We start from the raw sequence: 21,710 nt of genomic DNA, 5'->3' as shown, positions 1-21,710 counted from the left end.
GAAGACACAAATGTAACAGAAAAAGAGGAAATAAGGCAAAGTGAATCACTGATCATACAAGGAACAGAACAGTTGCAATCTCTGTCTTCAGACTCTTCACTTTCCTCTCCTTGGTCTCACTCCTCATTCTCCACTTTGCCAACCGTTTCAAGACCTGTGGAACTCAAATCAGAACCTAATGTTGTTGTTTCTCCTGCTGACTGTTCCTTGGAACTTTCTCCATCAATGCCTTGCATTTTAAATTCTGCACCCCTTAGCAGAGAGACACCCACTTATATGATGACTTTTGAAACCAAAAGGGACATTTTTGAAAACCTTCCCCATCCACTAAAAATCTCTCCTCCTCCTCCTCCTGTGCCTCTTATCCTTACTCCTTTTGCTCTTTCCAGTCTTCCTCCCACCCCTCCTTCTAATTCTCCTCTTCTTCCTCCTCCTACACTTCTTCCACTATCTGTTCCCCCTCCTCCTCCCTCTACTTCTCCCCCACCTTCACTTTCGTCTCTTCCTCCACCATCTCCTCCTCTTCCGTCTTCACTGCCTCCTTCGACTTCAGTTCCATCCACGAAGTGTGTGCTGACACCAGCTATTAAACACACTGTCCGTGTGACACCAGCCAAGGAAATGAAGTCCACTGTGATACAGCTGTCAACATCAACAACAGTGTGTAATGCAAATCCTCAAAGGGAACCAAAAGGCATCCTCAAGCATATAAAAAACTTAGCAGAACTTGAAAAGTCCGTAGCTAACATGTACAGTCAAATAGAAAAAAATAATCCACCAGCACACCTCTTAAAACTTCAAATGAGTTGCTCTTCAGAGACAACAAATATGGAAATAACATCTGAACAAAACCTGGAGAATTTGCACAGTATTGTTGAGGGAATTGAAAAACAAACTCACAGTCAGTCTACTTCACTGTAATGTTGCTTTTCTGGTTTTAAATGGACAACTCTTTTGTTGACCATAAGCTTCAAGTGGAGGCAAATTTGAACATTAAAGAAGATTCCATTCCTTTACTTGAAACTCAATGCAATGCTGGTTTTTCCTTATTTTTAATTTAAAAGATTATTAATCTCACCATTACTAACTCATATTATAGATTTACCTTAATTTTCTTAACTACGAAGTAGTAGTATTTGTCTACATTTATTTTAAAAGTAAGTAATTTCAATCTATTTTTCAACGGGCATATATGGGCATGAAAGTTAGATATCCAACTTAAACCAATGGCTTGTTTATCATGTTAAGTTTTACATTTACTTTTTGATCATAGTTTTATATGAGTGTTCCAGGAAAACAGCAGACTGTCACAAGTAAGCTAAAAAATGATATCATATTTTCTGTTATTTCCTTGAAGCCTGTGTATTTGGTAAGAAGAAATACTACCAAAGTAAAATGTTATGTATCTAGAAATGTAGGAGATGACAGACATTATGGTATTCCAAAATAAATCTCAGGTGCTATAAGATGTAGACATCTGTTTTCTTATAAAAACACCCTTTACTCTGGCTTGCTTTTATTTTCCTAGGATGTTTATACATTTGATAAATCTTTTACTTTTTTCAATTGCTGTCTTATTCTATTTATTTCTCATTGTGCTTTCTCTTCCCTTCTTTATAACGGACATAAATCTCGAGTTGCTGACTTCTGTAAGACATTTCATTGTTCCCACAAATGTTTAAAGTGCTCTTTAGTTTTGCTTGTTCACATTAGTATATCATCTCCTTAATTACAATTTTATCATAAGATTCTCCTTCAAAAATAATATTTATCTCCAGTTTAATAAATAAATTCTCATCCGTTTCAGCAAAAGGTTAAGTAAATGCCTACAGTTTTATCTAGTGTGAATTTAGTTATTATTTCATTGTTGAAAATTATATTTCCATTAAGTTTATCAATAGTATAAAACATGCTTATGTATTCAAATTTAGAAAAATGCATTATCAGTTTTATTCCTAGTTACTTTTAATTGCTATGGATAAATCATCCAAATTTAGCCTATAGCATGTAAATGAAATATAAAAATTTCAAATAGAAATCAAGCGGAATATATCTGGTGAACTGTCACCAGTTTTATATGTCTTTCCTCTTTGGTTTAGGCAAAGAAAATAAAAAATTATACTCTAGGTAGAGATTTTGGTAGTTGTAGTTGTTCTTACATCTTAGAGCTAAACTTGTTAAATTCTTAATCAGCTAAGCTAAGTACCATCTTTCTGTCCTAATGAAAGCTACACTGGACCATCAAGTAATTAGTTTTTTTCCATCTCACACATGGAATACATTTTATTTACTGGAAATCCCCACTTTGAATACAAGTGTAATTGTTTATTATACTCTTCAGCTTTAATACTTTAGAAGATATAAGTCTGCACAGAGAAAAACACAATTCCAAAATATAGGGAAAGTCTTGCTTGATAATTGCCATTTTAAGTATATTAATATAGATTCAGAGCCCTACAATGAATGCATCATTTCATTGGTTTTGTTTGATTCATATTATGTGACATTTCTTCAAGAATTTGATCTGGCATTCCCAATTAACAATATCAAATAAAAAATGTAAAGTTAATTATTTTCATTAGTTCCTCTACTTCAGATTCTTTTCATCCAAATCAAGAGTAAATTTTTTTTCCTGGGGTTCTTGAACATGATTGTTTTTCTCTCTTTCACTGAAAAACTTCAGTTGGAGTTTTGTTGGCAGCTGGTCATATGCATGAGAACTTGTGCTATTTGGCGGACTCTGACAAGGTAGTATTGACAACTGTGTAAGCCTTCAATGTGCGTGTCTGTGTGTGTGTGTGTGTGTGTGTGTGTGTGTGTGTGTGTTTTTATGCTATTTTGTATCAACCTCTTGGAAATGTGTAAGAAATGTCTTGATAATTCCTTAGAATTCTTTGATAATGAAATCTCTAAATAATTACCAAAGAAATACAAGAAATCCAAATAACAATTTTATGTAGGTATGTATAGCCTTATTTAATTATTGCTTTGGGGCTTCCCCGGTGGCGCAGTGATTGAGAGTCCGCCTGCCGATGCAGGGGACGCGGGTTCGTGCCCCGGTCTGGGAGGATCCCACATGCCGCAGAGCGGCTGGGCCCGCAAGCCATGGCCACTGGGCCTGCATGTCCGGAGCCTGTGCTCCGCAATGGGCGAGGCAACAACAGTGAAAGGCCCGCGTACCGCAAAAAAACAAACAAACAAAAAAAATTGTTACTTTATTAGTATCTTTTTTTGACTGGGCACTCTTTTTTCTTTTTTTTTTTTTAATATCTTTATTGGAGTAGAATTGCTTTACAATGGTGTGTTAGTTTCTGCTTTATAACAAAGTGAATCGGAGGGCTTCCCTGGGCTTACCTGGGCTTCGCTGGTGGCGCAGTGGTTGAGAATCCGCCTGCCGATGCAGGAGACACGGGTTCGTGCCCTGGTCCGGGAGGATCCCACATGACGCGGAGCAGCTAAGCCTGTGAGCCATGGCCGCTAGGCCTGCGCGTCCGGAGCCTGTGCCCCGCAGCGGGAGAGGCCCGCATACCGAAAAAAAAAAAACAAAGTGAATCAACTATACGTATACATATATCCCCATACCCCCTCCCTCTTGCATCTTACACTTTTCAAGTGAAACGCCCATTGTTTTATATTTAATCTAGTCTTTTACTGACACATTATATTTAGAGATTCCCTTCATCATAAAAGTCAATTTGAACATCTACATGAGACCTAAAAATATTCTTTGAGTATACAAGCCAAAATATTATTTCTCTCCACAGCTCCTAAGCCCCCATAACCTGACAACCAACCTCTAAAAAAAGAATGCCCTTTTTTCATTCTGCATTTATTATGATCCAATTAGTACACAAGAACTTATTAGGTACCTTATTAAAAGACATAAACAGGTTACCATACATTATCCTTATTGTTAAAAGTAAACAGTAATACATACAAATGGTGTAAAATGAAAAATTAATACACATTGGATATAAACTACATAACACGATGTATCAATATCATATGAATGGTTTTATAAGGATCAATAGGAAGTCATGTTAACTGAAAGCAGACAGATAACTACACATATTGATTCTGTTGTTTACCTTTTCTGAGTTACTTTTTGCCTTTGAGCTAAGACATACAATACAAATAACCAAATAAAAAGCAACAAAAAGGTTCAAAAAGTATAGTTCAACAAAAAGTATAGTTCATCTATTGATATTTTAGTTCCTAATTATGGAAAATATTGCTAATGAAAAGAAGCAAGTTAAATGTCCTAGAAAATAAAATATAGGTTTTATTGGATATTTTATATTACATATGTGACTCAGTAGTCATTATTAAAATCTAGGTGTGAGCTCTCAACTCTACATATTTCTAAAAGATACAAATTGAGTAAAAGCTAAAAATGTCTAAACTTCTAAATGCTTTAGGATTATCATTCCCCTATTGGCAGAACCATATAATATATGCACCCTGCAACACCCCCAGTGGATGCCTGAAACCTCGGATAGTACCAAACTCTCTCTCTATATATATATATACTCCTATACTAATGGGTGGGTAGTGCATACAGCATGGATATACTGGAAAAAGGGCCTACTCATATCCTGGGAGGGACAGAGAAGGATGGTGTAAGATTTCATAATGCTACTCAGATTGGAGTGCAATTTAAAACTTACAAATTTTTTATTTCCAGAACTTTCCACTTAATGTTTTTGGACCATGGTTGACTGCAGGTAACAGATAGAGATACCACAGATAAGGGCGGACTATTGTAATAAATTGCTGATAGCAATATATGCGTATAAGCATTATATTACCATTATTTCCAGCCATTTCAATCAACAATGCCTTAACCACTTAAGATGCATTCAAATAAGCAGACTTATTTTTTAAAGTCCTTGAAATATTTTAAATAAATTTTCTACAGATTGTTTTGCTGAACTTTAGAAAGTCTTCATAATAAATCTTCATTGCAGTTGTTTATTAATTTCATATAGCATAGTCAACAGCACCAGTTTTATACTTTAGGTCAAGTGTTTAATGAATAATAAATGAAAAATCTTCATAATTAATGACATTCAACATTGAAAAGATTCCATGTTTTTTTCCCTCTCAAGTACAGTCAACTGTTTCACTTACTTGTCCATTTAACTTTATAAATCTTTAGGTAATATTGAATGTTTGGCTATTATATCTCTAAAAACTTTTTTACGTCATGTTTAATAATGTAATTGACCTTTAAAGGCTAGTCAATATTTTGCATTTATTATTTTTAGAATAAATGGACACAAACAAAAAAATCTTACAAACATTTGGAAGAATATGTTCTAGTCATGGAGATATTTTTTGTTGTTCTGTACCAATATGTTTTTCATGTATGAAACATATCTTTTCCCCAAATGAGTATCTTACATGTATAAAGACTTGTTTAGGACAGACATGATGTAGAATATTTTTAATACAACTGATCATAACAGAGTCAAAGTATGTCAAAGTATGTTATTATACACCATTGAGATAAAATAGATTGTGAATGGTTTGGTGTTCATATGGAATGAGGGTCTGGCGTGATAATTATTTTTAATAATGCAGGCATGAAACCTTAATTCTCCTGTCTTGATACTGCCACAAAATATATTTCTCACTGAGACAACATTTTAGAAAAATTTACCTTCTCAGTTTTTCTCTGATTTTCTTAAATTACCCTTATCTATAATTCTATTTAATCTGAAAATCCAAGATGTTTAATACTGATTTCTTCATTTCTGCCTTGCAGGAGAGGTTATACATCAGAGGTAAGGGCTTTATGGTGTTATGTTACATTATAAGCTTATGAGGACAATATTTATGTTATAGGCAGGACTGATTTACATTCTTTCAAAATGAGGGTATTTTCATTTAACAGAATTTATAAGTATGCTTTACTATTTATTTTCTTGTATATTTGTTGCTTCTTAGTTTTGGGGTTTTATGTCTATTATTCAATGGGTGAATAAAGATCAACTGCTGACCTTTTCAAAGATAAATTTATTTTTTCCTGAATTATTATCTCACTATTGTGACATTCCCACAAATTTATTTTTCTAAGGCTATAAATCTAATCTAGAAACTGTTTCTAATTTAGATACTTTTTTAAAAAATCAGTCCAAGGCTCATTCCTACCATGTTTGAGCTTGAGCTTTTGAAGAGTTAAAAACAAGTCAGACTATTAGAAAGCTGTGGCTTTTCTTTGTGTTAATTTGACTCTCAGTCTACAGAGAAGATACTGGGCATTCTGCCCAATGGTATTTGGTGAATAATACTGTAAGTGGTGCTATTAATGAATCACTGAGAAGTTAGTATGGTTTGGCATACAGCTCTTCAGTTAAGAGAATGAAATAAGCATATGACCTAATTGGCTAACAGTTTAGAATTCATACGTCCTAGGTTTTTTGGAAATCCAAAATGAATGCATTTAAGAAAAACTGATTTTCAGGAATAATTCTAACAGCTAACAGATTGAATCAGAATATCTCTAACTTCAACTTCCTACCCCTTTAAGTGAATACCTTAACTGCACTAACTCATTAACATCTGTATCATGGAAAATTCTATCCCTTCAGTCAAATAGTTGTTCTGTTGGCCATTTCAAACAGTTGGTTCATTGGTAGGATTATCTCCCTGAACTTCTCTGCCCGCTTTCCCAATGCTTACTTTAAGATTTATGTTGTATAACTATTCCTCTCAAGAGTTGAGAAGCCAAAATTTGAATTGTGTATCTTGTTTTCATCTGGTTAAAGTATAACTTATCATGAAACAGATCAATAGAGACTGTTTTTTGAAAAATATGGGTGAAATGGGGGCAGTGGGAAATGATCTCTGCAAAAACCGAGGAAGGGCAATTTCTTTCATCACAAAAGAATTTCTGAAAACGTGCTTAATGCTTGAGTTCAAGCAATCCACATTTTGGTAAAAAGAAAAATGGGGAGCATGTCTTAAATATAATGATGAATATACTACAGCCATATCATTATTTTGTGTGCCTCACCCTTCTTCCTGATGAACCTGATTATATATAATATGACCGGGGAGAAAAAAAGAGGGGCAATTTAATAAAACAAGGTTAAATTTGCTAAAATAATTGTGTGATACTTAAAGTGCTTCAGAACCATAAATGACTCTTTGTACTGTGAAGCTTAAACCAAAAAATTATTTATAGATTTTTATTTATTAAGGTTATTAGCTTGATGTTAATTAAAACAATGATGAAATTAAAGCACATTATGTTCTAACATTAATAGTCAAAATATTATTTAATGCTGTTAGTAGCTATCACATGAATAATAAATCATATCCCAAGGTAACCAGTTTTAAGCTGTGGCCTATTTTTCTCTCTTTTCAATGATAATCTACTTTTTCCACCTGAATTATTTTCTAAACCTTTTCCTATTTTACTTTCCTTTGGCAGCAACAACAACTGCTGAGGCCTTCTCTCCTTAAACCAGAGGTATCAATTTTCTTTTTCTTTTCAACCTTCACTGAAGTCTTGACAATACTTATGTGACTTTGAGGCCCATCTGACATGTGGGTAGAGTGGGTGGCTGCCAGTATGGCATAATTTTACAAGGAAGGGAAGAGGTGGTTTTAAATTAAAACAAATAAGCAAATAAATAAGCAAGCAAATCACCTCTCTGCTGTTTTCTGGTGACTGAAATTCCAAACTTTTAGCTTCATTCTCTGGGAATTAGATAAATAAGAACTTTGTTCCTATTAAAAACAAGCAATCATTAAATGAAGCAAGTCATGAACCTGATCTGTCAGTTATCTTAGTGAATACAGATTCATCAGAACTGTTCTTGAGATCAGATTTCGGTTAGGCAAAGTCTGAAGAAAGAACGCTGACATCTGTGCTGAAATAACAAAGGTAAAAATTGGGTGGTGATAAACAGACTTTGATCATTGAAATGTGATTCAAAATACTGCCTTTGGGCACATGTCTATTTTAAGATGCCTATGACATTTTCTTCTGCAAGAAGAAAAAAGATACTTGGAGTTATATAATAAATGCATATCATTTTTATTTATTTATTCGTATATACTTCCTAAATAAAAAACGTATATATTAAAGTTAATTTTAAATATCTCCTTACTTTGGAAAATTTAGTATTTTCTAAGCTCCGCTTTAAAAAATTATTCCTATTTCTCAACAACAGATTTACTCACCCAAATCATCAAGAGGTTGAGTGAGAGGAATATTCAACTTTTATATGTTTTATCAAAAATTTCCATGGAGACTTCTCCATAAACTCTTGAATCTGATAACTCAGAGTTAAAATCCAAATGCCAGTTACTGGATGCAAGGCCTTAGTCAAGCTGTGTATCCTCCTAAGCATCAATTTCATCTTTTATAGAATGTTGGCAGTAATATTTAATATATAAGCTCCTAGCTCAGCAACTGGAACATAGTGGGAAGAAATTCAGTAAATGGTAGTTATTTTTCTTGTTTCGTTTGCATCAGTATAAATTTTTATACTTTGGTCAATAAGATACTAGGTTAATTTTACGTGTGTGTGGTCAGCAAAAATGAATTTTTAAATAACATTAAGCATTTGATCTGCCCATAAAAGCACCTTTTAGTAAGCTACTTAGCATGATTTTCTAAACTCTAGGATTTACCTGCTAAGTGGATGGCAACAGGGACTGTGTGGAACAGCAAAAAAGGCCAATATTACACTATTTTTTCGGGCTGACTTAAGGAGCTTAATGGTCACCAAGTCCTTCCTCCATTTTCTTTTTTTCTGGGTGGTATAAGTATCCAAGACCGACCCTTCAGAGTATTCCCTTCTACTAACTCCTATCTCTCCCTACAGACTATAGAGTAACAGATTAAATCTATGATTGAGTTTCCTGGGCTCTTTCCCAGTTGCTCTATCCTTCTATTGTATTTTTCAAAGTCATTTGATGCCATATATATATTGTAGTTAGCAAGAGCTGAGTTTCATTTACTGTTCAGAGAAAAAGAAAAAGTAAGTGTCTGGAAAGAAAATTGATTCTTTTAAAATCTGAAATCCACTCAGTCACATTATGTTTCCATAAATATTTTTTCATTATTGCTAAAAGTTATTAGAATTCAACTTCAAAACCTTTGTTTTTTTAAAATTGCTGTAAGAACACATAACTTGAGATCTTTCTTCTTAAATTTTTAAGTTCGCAATACAGTATTGTTAGCTATAAGCAGAATGCTGCACAGCAATCTCTAAACTTTTTCATCTTGCTTAATTGAAACTTTAGACCTGTTACATAGCGACTCCACATTTCCCCCTCTCCCCATCCCCTGGCAACCATCATTTTACTTTCTGCTTCTCTGAGATTGACTATTTTAGATACCACATGTAAGTGAAGTCATGCAGCATTTGCCCTTCTGTGACTGGCTTATTTCACTTACCACAGTGTTCTCAAGGTTCATCCATGTGGTAGCGTATGGCAAGAGTTCCTTCTTTTTTTGAAGGCTGAATAATACTCCGTTATGTACCACATTTTCTTTATACATTCTCCCATTCATGGACATTTAGGTTTCAACTTCAAAATCATTTGGCAGTCTTTGCTCAGTCTCCCTATATATTAAGTAAAACATGCATTGGTCAAGTAGGTAAGTATTACTTCTGAGACCTATTTGCTTCATTTAAACCAGTATAATTACATTGGGTTTTGGATGCCTCAAAAGTCTAATTCGGGCTTCTCTGGTGGTGCAGTGGTTGAGAGTCCGCCTGCCGATGCAGGGGACGCAGGTTCGTGCCCCAGTAAAAAAAAAAAAAAAAAAAAAAAGTCTAAGCCTACCAATATGAAACGTGTATTTTTTAAAGTATTTAATTTGAATAAGTCAAATTTAGACTTTAACTTTGTCCCAATTTCTTATTGGTCTGAATTGTCTTCCTACAATAAACCTTTACCTACAATAAACATTTTTATTGGAAATAAAACTGCAGACATAAAATCATATAGTGCAGCAAAATGAATTTTTACAGCATGCTCATGCCCTACTAGCTCTCCAGAAGCCCCTCCATGTTAACACTCAGATATTATTTCTCCTTTCCCTAACCACTCACCTAGCTTCTTTTTTCCCAAGATAAATATTTAATACATATATTTAATTTCAGCTTTATCGAGGTATAAGTGACAAATTAAATTGTAAGATATTTCAAGTGTCCATTGTGGTGATTTGACACATGTATACCCTGTGAAAAGACTAACACATCCTTCCTCACATGTCTTTTTTTTTAATTTTCATTTTTTTGCTGAGAATATTTAAGTTGTACCCTTTTAGCAAATTTCAGTCATACAGTAGTACAGTGTTACCAACTGTAGTCGCCATGTTTTATATTAGACGCTCAGACCTTGTTCATCTTATAGCTGAAAATGTGGACACTTTCAGTAACCTCTCCCTATTTCCTCCACTCAGCAACCACTTTTCTACTCTGTTTCTATGAGTTTGGCATTTAATTTGTTTTTTTATTTTCAGATTCCACATATAAGTAATACCATACAGTATTTGTATCTCTCTGTCTGGCTTGTTTCACTTAGCATAATGCCCTCAAGGTTCATTTCATGTTGTCATCACAAATGGCATGAGTTCCTTCTAAATATAGCCGCTTATTGCTCAGTAGCAGCAATATTGTAGCCAATGAGGTTTTTCCTAAGTGTGATTACTGCTAATTGAAAACTTTTTACCTGGCTTCTAACACCCAGATTGGTTTGTCTGTTTTTAAAGTTTATATAAATAGAATAATATAGAATCATGTTTCATTTTGTACCTGACTTCCTTTGCTCATCATTCTGTTGGGGAGATTCATCTCTGCTGTGCGATGTAGTAGTGTGCTTATCTCATGGACTTTTGCATCAGTTCCAGTTTGGGGCTGTTACAAATGATGTATTTTGGTGAACAATTTTACATATATATGTTGGGCACATAGCCTGAACTAAATTGAATTTCTGTGAAAAGAGATGCATATATTTGACTTTGGTATTATTCCCAAACATTTCCCAAATGGTTTTGCTAATTTATAATCCCTCCAGAAGTATATGAGAGCTCCATGTCCCTGACGCAACATGGTATTGCTGATCTATCTATCTATCTATCATCTATTTTTACTTTTAGTTAATCTTGTGGGTAAACTGAATCCTTTTTAACATCAAAACTGGATTCCTTTGCAATTAATTCACAAAGTATTTGTAACCGCAAATTCATCAGAGAGTACATTTAGTGGAGGAATTGCAAACTTATAAAAATCTAGGGAAGTTATGTAAATGAACAGAGTTTATTCAATGTGAAAAAAAAAAAAAGAGCAGATGGGGCATCCTATTGTGACTGGGGGCGTAGATGTAAAATAGTCTGGTTGAGAATACAGTAGTAACCAGGAGAAAACATGATTGCTTTAAGGAGTAGTACCACCAACTAAATTCATGACGTGTAACAATATGAGCCCAGTGTTGCCATCTTTTTATTTTTTGAGAGAAATCAAAACTCAGATCTTTAATAGCATTTTCTGATTAGCATTTGGGCAACTAATCGCTTTTTAAAAATGATATTTGCCAAACAAAGCACAAGTGAAGGCTATTGTCCATTTCCATCCTGCAGGCTGTAAATTTCCACACTTTTAAAATGATATATTAGTGTCCACGGAGGACTTTTTTTCCTGACTCATACTATACCTGGATCAACAAAATTAGTTCTTATGAATAGTAGATGACCTTAGAAATAAGTATACACTGGTTTTCCTGTGTATACCTATACATTTTCCTTCTTCCTTTTTCTTACTTCATTGCAAATTAACTTGGTTAAACCTTGGCAGTTCAACTTATTTAAATGTTAAAATAGAGTTAAAGAGGGAAATACAGTGAAATTGAATTTAATAGTTATTTAAAGCTAGTTCTATATGTATGTCTCAGGAAAAATATCTTTCCATAAGTGTAGAGTGACAAAAATCAATATTGTCTGGAATTTAGAACTGGAAACCTTGAAAGGGCCTATTGTCTGACAAATTTCTTTAAAAAAAAATTAAATTCAGAATTAGCAGTATGTTTTAAAATGTAAATATCCTTGGGATATATCGCATATTAGCACATTTTTTATTAATGTATAAATGATTATTTTCACATCCTTTCATAAGAATAGCATTTGATGACTGGAAGAGCTCTAGATACTAGAAAATTGTTATCAGGATGATGAAACAGTGCTGAAGATAATGTTATAATTTTCTTCAAGGCTAAAGTCTATTAGTAATGTGTTAAATAGATTGAAATATTAACTGTCTATTGATAGTTTTAAAAATTATCTAAGAACAAATGAAATGCTTATCTGTTATCTTTAACAGGTTTACCATAAGACAAAATTTACTTTCCCCCTCCTCAGTTCTAATAGCATAACTTAATTTTGTGTAAAAGAGTTACAGCCAAATATATATATATATATTTGAATATGTTTAACATTTGTAATTAAAGTTATTTTGACAGCAGTGTTTTGAGTCATCGAATACTAGGTCTGGAAATCTGACATTGAGCTGAAATGTGATAAGAATTTATTTTCAAATGCGATTTTTCTTTTTGAATAATAGGAGTTATCCATGGAGTCTGGAATTGATCCTGGCCAGGAATATGGACAAGATTATTACAGTTATGAGCATGGGTACATCTTCAGATTTTTTATCCAGTATCTTAATATTTTTATGAATAATAAGGTGTTAGTAAATGATTATTACTAGCAATTTTATGAGTGTCATTTCATCAGTTTCACTTCTGAAAATGAGTTATGTATCTAGTTTTAGCTTCAATCAAGTTTAACCATGTTTCTATATTGAATTCTGTTTTGATGGTTATATTGATATTGGCTACAACTTTAAAAATGCAATAAAATTATTCAAATTATTTAAATGAGAAATAGAAGTCAAACCTATTTGCTCAATTCCTGAATTCACCACTTCTTTCATATGAGATATTTAACATTTCGTCTAACCAATCAGCCTCAAGATTTGCCCAAGAGAAATGAAGAAGAAAACATACTTTAGAATCCGGTAATAAGCATTTCGAAAGTCAGTTCTACACACATAAGTTAACTGCTTTCTAAACATACAGTAGAGGAAAATAAAGACCATTACAGATCATATTTGAAGCAGATTTTTACTATAAACTTAGAGAATTTGTTTTGAATAAGCTATCAAACTTTCAGAAAGAACCAATTTGGTGCCCTAAATTCTTCAGTTAGTCAAGGAAGAATATTCCTTTCTCTTCACTCTAGTCTCTCCTAAAACTTAAATCTGAAATAACTCTTTTTCTTGTTATTCCAGGGTACCATTATGGCAAAAGTCATTGGTCATCAGGTTGTAGTTCTTTCTCTATGATTTTGTAACTAGTTTACAAGGAGCCCAACAGGTGCTGTATAAATATCTGTTGATTGAATGATGAAGAAAAAGAAGAAAACAGAGACCAGTCATGGTTATACAGATCAAATGAAAAACCGCTTAAAGTTGTAAGTTTCTGTTACAGGTATGAAATGCCTGAATATGGAAGTCGCCGTCGTTTGTTACCACCAGCTGGACAAGAGGAATATGGTGAGGTGGTTGGCGAAGCTGAGGAGGAAGAGGTAATTACTGTAATTTTTTAATGTAATGTTAATATTTCAAGAATAATATTTTTTAGCCCTATTTGAATAGCAGGCTACAAAACATTTCAAAAATCAGAAATGCTATTCACTTAGTTGATTTCCATAGAACAATTTAATAACGCTAACCATTCCATTGCCTTGTCTAGAGAAAGAAATTATTTTTATATAAGTTTAATTTATTTATTTCTATAAAACATTAAACACTTGGAATAAAGCCACAATAAAATTTATAAAATCCTAAATGTTATTCCATAAAGATAATATTATAATCAAATATGTTAAAAAGTATTTTGCAAAACAAAATGCTCCCACATTGTCTAGCAAACCTAAAAATCATGAAAAAGTGCAATATCAATCTTTTAATTATAAGAGGAAAATAAAACCACCAGTATTCTTAACGGAATTACATCATTTAAGTTTAAATTACCATAATTCATCTATATCAAATTCTTATACTTTGCCTGAAATATTTATTTGGAATACTTATCCAAAAATTTTTAAGAAAAAAGTGTTAATGTCACTGTAGCTTTACCCTGTTCAAAATTTTAAAAATAGTCAGATTTTACATTAGCTATTCAGATAACCTATCATAATTTCCTGATTGCTTAAAATTTTGTTAAAGCAAATACATAAAACTATTAATCAAAGTCTAGGGATGGGAGAGGGAAGAGGTAATGATTAATTTCTTTCTTTCTCCTTTGATCTAAGGTACAAAATAAATTTTGAATAAGAAAAAATGAGAAAGCATTAAATTTTGGTATTATAAGGTATAAGCTAAAATAAAATAATTTACATTTCCTTGAACACCTTCTGCCTATATGCAGTGGGGATAAACAGTAGGGAACTGTGTGACTGTTCTATGAAACCAGTTTTATAACTTGCATGAAGCTGTCAGCCTGCAGATTCACTCTTGCTTAACTTGTGTGAGACACGGTCACATAATAACCATTCCCCAGCTGACACTTCAATTGCATTTTCGTGATTTTCAGGAAGCAAAGAAAGTTAAACCAAAAGTTGAAATTATAGAGCCTAGTGAGGAGGAAGAAGTAGTTGTCACTATTGAAAAGCCACCAGCAGCTGAGCCAACATTTACGACGTGGAAGAGAGCCAGGATATTCCCCATGATTTTTGAGAAAGTTAGAGGACTAGCTGATAGAAAAGGCATCATTGACCTTGAGGATGAAGAGTGGCAGAGACGCCTTGAGGCAGAAGATAAAGATTATTTGAAATTAACACTGGACGAAGAGGAAGCTACAGAAAGCACGGTAGAGTCGGAGGAGGAATCCTCAAGCGACTATACTGAATACAGTGAAGAAGAATCCGAGTTCAGTGAGTCTGAGACGACAGAAGAGTCTGAGACAGAGACACCCTCTGAGGAGGAAGAAAGTTCTACCCCTGAATCAGAAGAATCGGAATCCACGGAGTCAGAAGGAGAAAAGGCAAGGAAGAACATTTTTCTGGCGAGAAGAAGGCCCATTGCTGAAGAGGTCAAGAAAGTCGAAGATAGAAAAGAGGAGCTACCTGAAGAGCCAGAAGAACGGAACGTGGAAGAAGAAGAGGAACGCCCAGCAGAAGAACAGGAAAGTGAACTGGCCCCTGTGGAAGAGTCCACAGACCTCGAATCTCAAGACATCACTGAGGAGGGCAGTGCAGAATCAGCTTCAGCGGAAGGTGTGGAAAGTGAGGAGGAGTCAGAATCGAGTACAAGTAGCAGTAGTAGTGAAAGTCAGTCTGGAGGTCCTTGGGGCTTTCAGGTGCCAGAATATGACCAAAGCAAGCAAGCAAACCAAAAGAAGGCTCCAGGAGCAAGCTCAGAAGGTTACAACACAGCACTTTAAAAGAGATCACAGTAGGTGAAAGTTTTGCAGTGATGAGTGCTCTTGTGTGGAGTGCCTTCTGTGTGTTCTCTGAAATGACACTTGAAGGGGAGGAGATTGATCATGATTCTTATCTGACTTAAGATTTAGAAGCATGCCAGAGAAGTGAATATATATGCTATCCAAACATTTGTATATCAGAATATATTAGGCTAAATCTGACTGATCTTTCCTATATTAGTAATTCAGAAGACATGCAATCAGTTACTCAGTATTTAATATTTCATAGTGTGATTTCTGTTACTGCAATGTGGCATTATGTATTGCCAATGATGCTCTGACTACTGGAATGGACTATATGAATATATATATATTATATATATATATATAATATATATATTATATATATATAGTGGTTTTGTATCATCTTAAATCCTTAGGACAATCTGTAACAAATGAGATCTCTACAAGACTACTTTTGCATATATGTACATTTCAAATGGCAAACATTATCAAAAATATCATGAACATGTTCAATTAGGTTTATAGCTGGCAGTTTCAAATATGAGAAGTTAAATGATATAAATTAAAAAAAATAAAAGTTATTACCATTTCCCTTCTGTTGTGGATAGGAATTAAAGTGGATTTAGAAAAAAATTGAATTGTAACAGTTATAAATTTTTTTTCTGGGTAACATAATAATTTTGGTTGCTTACTAAAGGAAAATTTACAATCATTAGTTTTCTGTTTTGTGTATTACAAAATACTTTGTGCAGAATGGGAAGATACTTTCTTTTAAGTTAACATATATTTAAATGGATGATCCAGAAAACCAGGACGCTTCAAGTGAATAAATGCATTAAATTATACAAAAAGTTTGGCTAATAATGGAGGATTAATTAAGAATTACAATATTGTGGGTTTAAAAATATCTTTAAAATATTGGGAATGGAAGTATTAGCACGAACAGAATATACTAATAATGCTGGGTTTTCCTTTCAATTTAACTATCCTGAAAAGTATAGCAACTGTCAAAGAATAGATCAGATTCTTAAATATAACCAATATACATTTTTTTCACAGTATAGCAGTAATTTGATCTAAAATAATACAAGTACTTCCTGAAATGTCTACTTTCCAATCTATCAACTTTTTTCAGAAGTTATTAAGCTCTCAAACCAATGAAGAATTTGTGGAAGAGAAACTGATGTTAATAAAAAGGTTCTTCCCTCTACCTCTTGAGTTGTTACTTTTGATAGCTTTCTGCCAAAGGTTTTGAATTTTGTAGGCATTGTAATCTTTACCCTTTTAATTGCTTTGATAATGATTCATGCTTTTTTATTTTGACAGTGGGCAAGAAAAAGAATGATAAAGTTAGTTGTTGATCCAGAGTATGAAAGTAGCTCAGCTGGAGAAGACAGTGCTCCTGAATGTCAGAGAAACCATCTTCACAACCCTAAAATCCACAGTAATATCAATGGCAATATATACATTGCACAGAATGGCTCTGTGGTGAGAACCCGCCGTGCCTGCCTCACCGATAACTTAAAAGTTACTTCCCCTGTTCAATTGGGGAGGCACTTTAAGAAACTAGACAAGTTGGCAGTGACACATGAGGAGAATGTCCCCTTGAACACATTATCAAAGGGGCCATTTTCTACTGAGAAAATGAACACAAGACCAACTCTGGTTACATTTGCCCCTTGCCACGTGGGGACTGACAGTACAACAGTGAAGCCTTTGGGGAACAGGCTGAAAAGCACAGTTGAACAGGAGTCCATGGTTGACAGTAAGAACATCAAGGAGGTTCTGGACTTCCATAGTGACCACACACAGTCAGATGACGAGGAGCTTTGGATGGGTCCCTGGAACAATCTCCATATACCAATGACAAAACTGTGACTGGTTTTTTTTAAAGTTATTTTAATTTTTACTTCAGTTTTTAATAAACTGCCCTTTTTATTGTCACTGAGAAAACAACGTATGGGATTTATATCATGCACACAAGCTAAAAGTTTGAACAATAGGCTATAAAGTTTAAAAAGAGACAGATTTACACTCACATTTGTATCAACTAATTATTCTTCCCAAATATCTTTTTGGACAGACTCTCAATTCACTATATAAAATCATTTAAACATTTAGCTGTTTTGTTGGGCCTTGAAATTTTTTTCATTTTAATAAAGAAGAAATAATTTACTAAATAATCATTTATATTTTGTTGATTAACATAGATTACTTTTCATCTCTAGCTTCATGGAACTTGTTTTGGTGCATGTAATTTTACTTTTCATAAAATATGGGAAAAATTTATATTAGAGGATTTTACAGGTAAGGGGTTTATACTGTTGCTGTCTATACCATCCTGATTTTTTAAATGAAATACTGAATTACAAAGAGTGATAGTTAATGTGGGGATCTTCTGTAAATTATGTAGAATCATGGGCCTATTTTCCTTATTGTCCAATAGAAAGTTTTTCAAATTTTTTGTTTGTATATGTTGACCTATTAAACAACACTTGAAGTCATATCTCTTTTATAAATATCATTTACAATTTTCCCTGGTGTGCACCCCACACTCTGTAAACACTCTAACCATACCAATCATAATAGTCAATTTAGTGTAGCCATTTGAAGTTAAATAATTATCTGGAGCATCAGAGCAAAAGCTTTCTGAGGCAAGAAAGGGTCAAATAGGCAGTAATGCATCTAGAACCACAATTTCAGTATGGAAGGTATAGTAAGATCAGAGAAGTCTCACATTAATGCCGCCGAACATGAATATTTTATTAACTCAGTATAAAGGAATTTGGCAGGGTCAAGAATTTATATAATATGTGAAATGCCAATAAAGGCTGTAAATTCATAGCTTCAAACATATTATAGTATTTCACTTTTCCCAGCTCCAGTTTATTCATAAAATATTTTAATGCACATAATATTTACGTGCATAAAATGCAGACCAGAAAATGATCGCCTGGTTCCATTTTTTTAATCAAAGAACACAGTCTTGATTTTTCACCACTGAACAAAGCAGTGTTTCAGAAAAAATCTCCCAAACTTGCCTTGTGTGTTGCATTCTCTCCAGATATAAAAAGGATGAAGCAATATAATTTAAGAGAATTCAGGATTTTATTATGGCTTAGTATATTATAGATGTAGCTCACCTCAAATTTCACACAGTATTAACCAAGCTCAGATTTCAATAGAATTCTCTCATGCACGCTTATTATATGGTTGAAAGGTTGAATAATGTGTTACTATCTATTTCCCTACTACGTGGTTCATATTTTTAAACTTGTTTATTATAATGCTATTTCCTTATTTCCAAAGTGAACAAATTGTATGTAACTTAACTTACATGAGTAGTATGGTTTAATTTCAAATTTCAAAAAAGTATTTGAGATCGAATACAGTAACATCTCATTTATCTGACATTATTGGAAATTAATGCATTCTACACTCTTGCCAGAAAAACTATCAGCATTAACTGGGAGCTTATTAGACATATAGAATCTTGCCCACACCCCCAGGTCTGCTTAATAAGAATCCATATTCTCACAAGATCCCAAGGTGGTTTGTATGCATATTAACTTTTGAGAAATAATTACCATTAATACCGTTGAACTCCAGGGTTTACTCCTTGAAACACCAAAGCAACTGTTTTTAGTATAAAATATTTTGGATAGAAGTTATATTAAGCATATTGTATTTTCCTACATGCTCAGAAATCACTAAATATAAGTTAATAATTTCCTGATGTCCCAGGGTCATCTCAATTAGCATCCTGGTATTCTTTCTGCATATAGATTATGTTTTTTTTTTCTTTCTCCAGTTTCAGGCTGTGATATTTAACTAATTTTGTCCCTGTGCCTCTCTCTAAAATTCATCTTCCAGTTTACTTTGAATCTTCTGGTGAGAAAGTTTGTGTCTTTCTTTGTTTTGCTTGTTATTGAAAAATCATTAAAACCTATGATAGGGATAAGGTATGTGGATTCAAGCAAAAGTCTTGTGATTCTAAGAAGCTTTTCAGGGTCACTATGGGGATCTGAGCACTGTTCCTAAAACCTAAAAGTTGGCAGAAGACTAATACCCTGATATATGAGATGTCGCTGTATTTTAATGTTCAGTTTTTACAAGGAAGTATGCAAAATATTTCCAGCTACTTAGCAGACATATTTCAGCCATTTCAAGTTGACCATTTCAGTAAAAACAATCATGAAGTTATTAATATGTCCCTAAGTTAGTGGACATGCCTAAAGATAAGCAGTATTTACACAGACTAGCCAAATCAAATGTTTGCTCAGTATATTTTGAGGTAAAGTATACATTGCAGCAAAAGCATTACCAACTAACAGCATAAATCTGGACTGACTGAATAGTAACTTTGATAGGACTTTATTCTATAAAACTCTGACTCAGGATTAAAATTGTAGAATCCAGGGGAGATATTCAAGTATGTTTAAGTTTAAGAATACTTCATGTAAATGATGTTTCTATGTAAATGTTTATAAAGAAAGCGGTGGTTATTTTTCCTAGATGGGTATAGCAATTTTTTGTGGTGGTTCTTAATCAGCACCAGCTTTCAATCAGTCAGAAGAAACAGCAGATCTTGGCTGGTTAAGATGAGAACAGACTGATACGACTATAATGTTGCTAAACCTGTTGATTTCAAGAGAAGGCCTTGTTGGCATGAAGGGCAAGGCAAGGAAAATGAAAAAATAGATTCGAGGTGACATAGGACATTTCTGACTCAAAGATCATGAAACCACAGAGGCTAATCTCTCTCTCTCATCTTCTCTTTTTCATTAGGTACAAACTGTGAGAGTTGTCATAGAATGATAACTGTAGGCTGGCCAGAAGCATCTTTTTAAATCCAGAAAAGTTTGCCCTGAATTTTGTATGTGATATGGCATTCATGTTATTAAACCACGTTGTTAACAGGAATGTTAAAACATGTTATTCATGCTAAGTGGTTCTTCCAAATGGGATATAGTAGCTACTATTAAAATATTGTTAATTATATTTATGTATCAGAGCCAGAAAAAATTGAATATTGATTCTTGAAGGATGACATTTTCTTTCTTTTACTTCATGAGCCTTACTTTTTCTCTTGCTCTGCTTCACTTTCTGCACTTTCTGCCATGAGCGGGGCTTATATACCACTTAAATTAATTAGTAAAATAGGCAGAAAGTTCTAATACTCCATTCCCAGGGCAGATGCCCACTGGTGCCTGCAAATAACATAGCGTTAAGGCTGAGAGATAGGTTCAAAATTATATTGAGGACCTCTACTTTTTATTGGTAGTTTCTTCCTCTACTTAGATGATAACATGGATTCTTTTGCTCTATTTTTTTCCTCTCTTTTTGCATTTGTTGACTTTGATCTTTATAATAACAATCTTTATGTTTTAGATTGGTATTTTTTCATTGCAATCTATATTTATGATAAGTTAAGCACATATATGGAAGGCTTGAACATTGTCTATAGTTTGGAAAATTATCCACACATTCACTGCTCTCCCAATTTCTTTTATCCAAACACTTTTTAAAAACAAATATTATGTTACTGTAGTAAAATATGAATTAAAAATTTAAGTTAAAAATGCATTGTTACTCACTACACAATGTTTCAAAAATAAATTTCCATTTGAAAAAAATGGCCTCTCATTATTCTGTCAGGTGGGGATAAACATCAGTAACTATTTTCCTATTTACATGTTTAGTATTTCAGTTTGATAACAAAGAAAATCCTACTCTTCAAACTCCTATCTTTGAACAATGTGGAGAAAGGATGTGTATTTTAAAACTATCATCCTTTCTGATACATTTCATTCATGTATACATGTTACCAAGTTCTAAGAAGAGTGGGACACTGTGTTTTCTAACATTCCACCTAGCCACTTACTTTTAAAACAATTTTTATAATCACATAAACACTAAGATGTTAATATATAATCCATCAGCATGTCCATAGAAATGCTAAATGATAGCGTAAATATATCAGGAAGTATAGTCAACATGAAGTTACATTATGCCTTTTTACATGATTTAGTTGGATGTTTCAGGTTCATAATTTGTGTTATTTATATCTTTATCTATTATTCATCCATCTATCTAGCTATGCTCATATTTCCCTGGATACATGCAGCTTACCTTAACTTTATAATGCAGCTGATGATATAATAACTTCAATCATCTTTTATCTCAGACAATCAGTATTGGGAAGAATAAGTTTTCTGAAACAACTGTCTTGAATACAGAGT

At 33.4% G+C, this 21,710-nt stretch overlaps 1 protein-coding gene across 4 annotated transcripts in view; it reads left to right on the top strand.

Annotated features, from left to right (window-relative positions):
• The window catches only part of PCDH15 (protocadherin related 15), a 1,516,422-nt gene extending 1,498,714 nt beyond the window's left edge, over window positions 1–17,708 (top strand). For 3 of the 4 annotated variants that reach the window (XM_067025121.1, XM_067025122.1, XM_067025123.1), the window contains 3 exons: window positions 13,510–13,606; window positions 14,617–15,476; window positions 16,795–16,864. In XM_067025121.1, coding sequence (XP_066881222.1) covers window positions 13,510–13,606; window positions 14,617–15,465 — 946 coding nt within the window. In that variant the 3' untranslated portion in view covers window positions 15,466–15,476; window positions 16,795–16,864. Of the gene's footprint in view, window positions 1–13,509; window positions 13,607–14,616; window positions 15,477–16,794 lie in introns of all 4 variants that reach the window. The other variant, XM_067025124.1, reaches the window with a different exon arrangement.
• The last annotated feature ends 4,002 nt before the right edge of the window (window positions 17,709–21,710 follow it).

The sequence above is a fragment of the Kogia breviceps genome, chromosome 2 (assembly GCF_026419965.1).
Source record: "Kogia breviceps isolate mKogBre1 chromosome 2, mKogBre1 haplotype 1, whole genome shotgun sequence".
NCBI lineage: Eukaryota > Metazoa > Chordata > Mammalia > Artiodactyla > Physeteridae > Kogia > Kogia breviceps.
The sequence above is the reverse complement of the archived record's forward strand: the minus strand, read 5'-3'. Positions and strand labels throughout refer to the sequence as shown.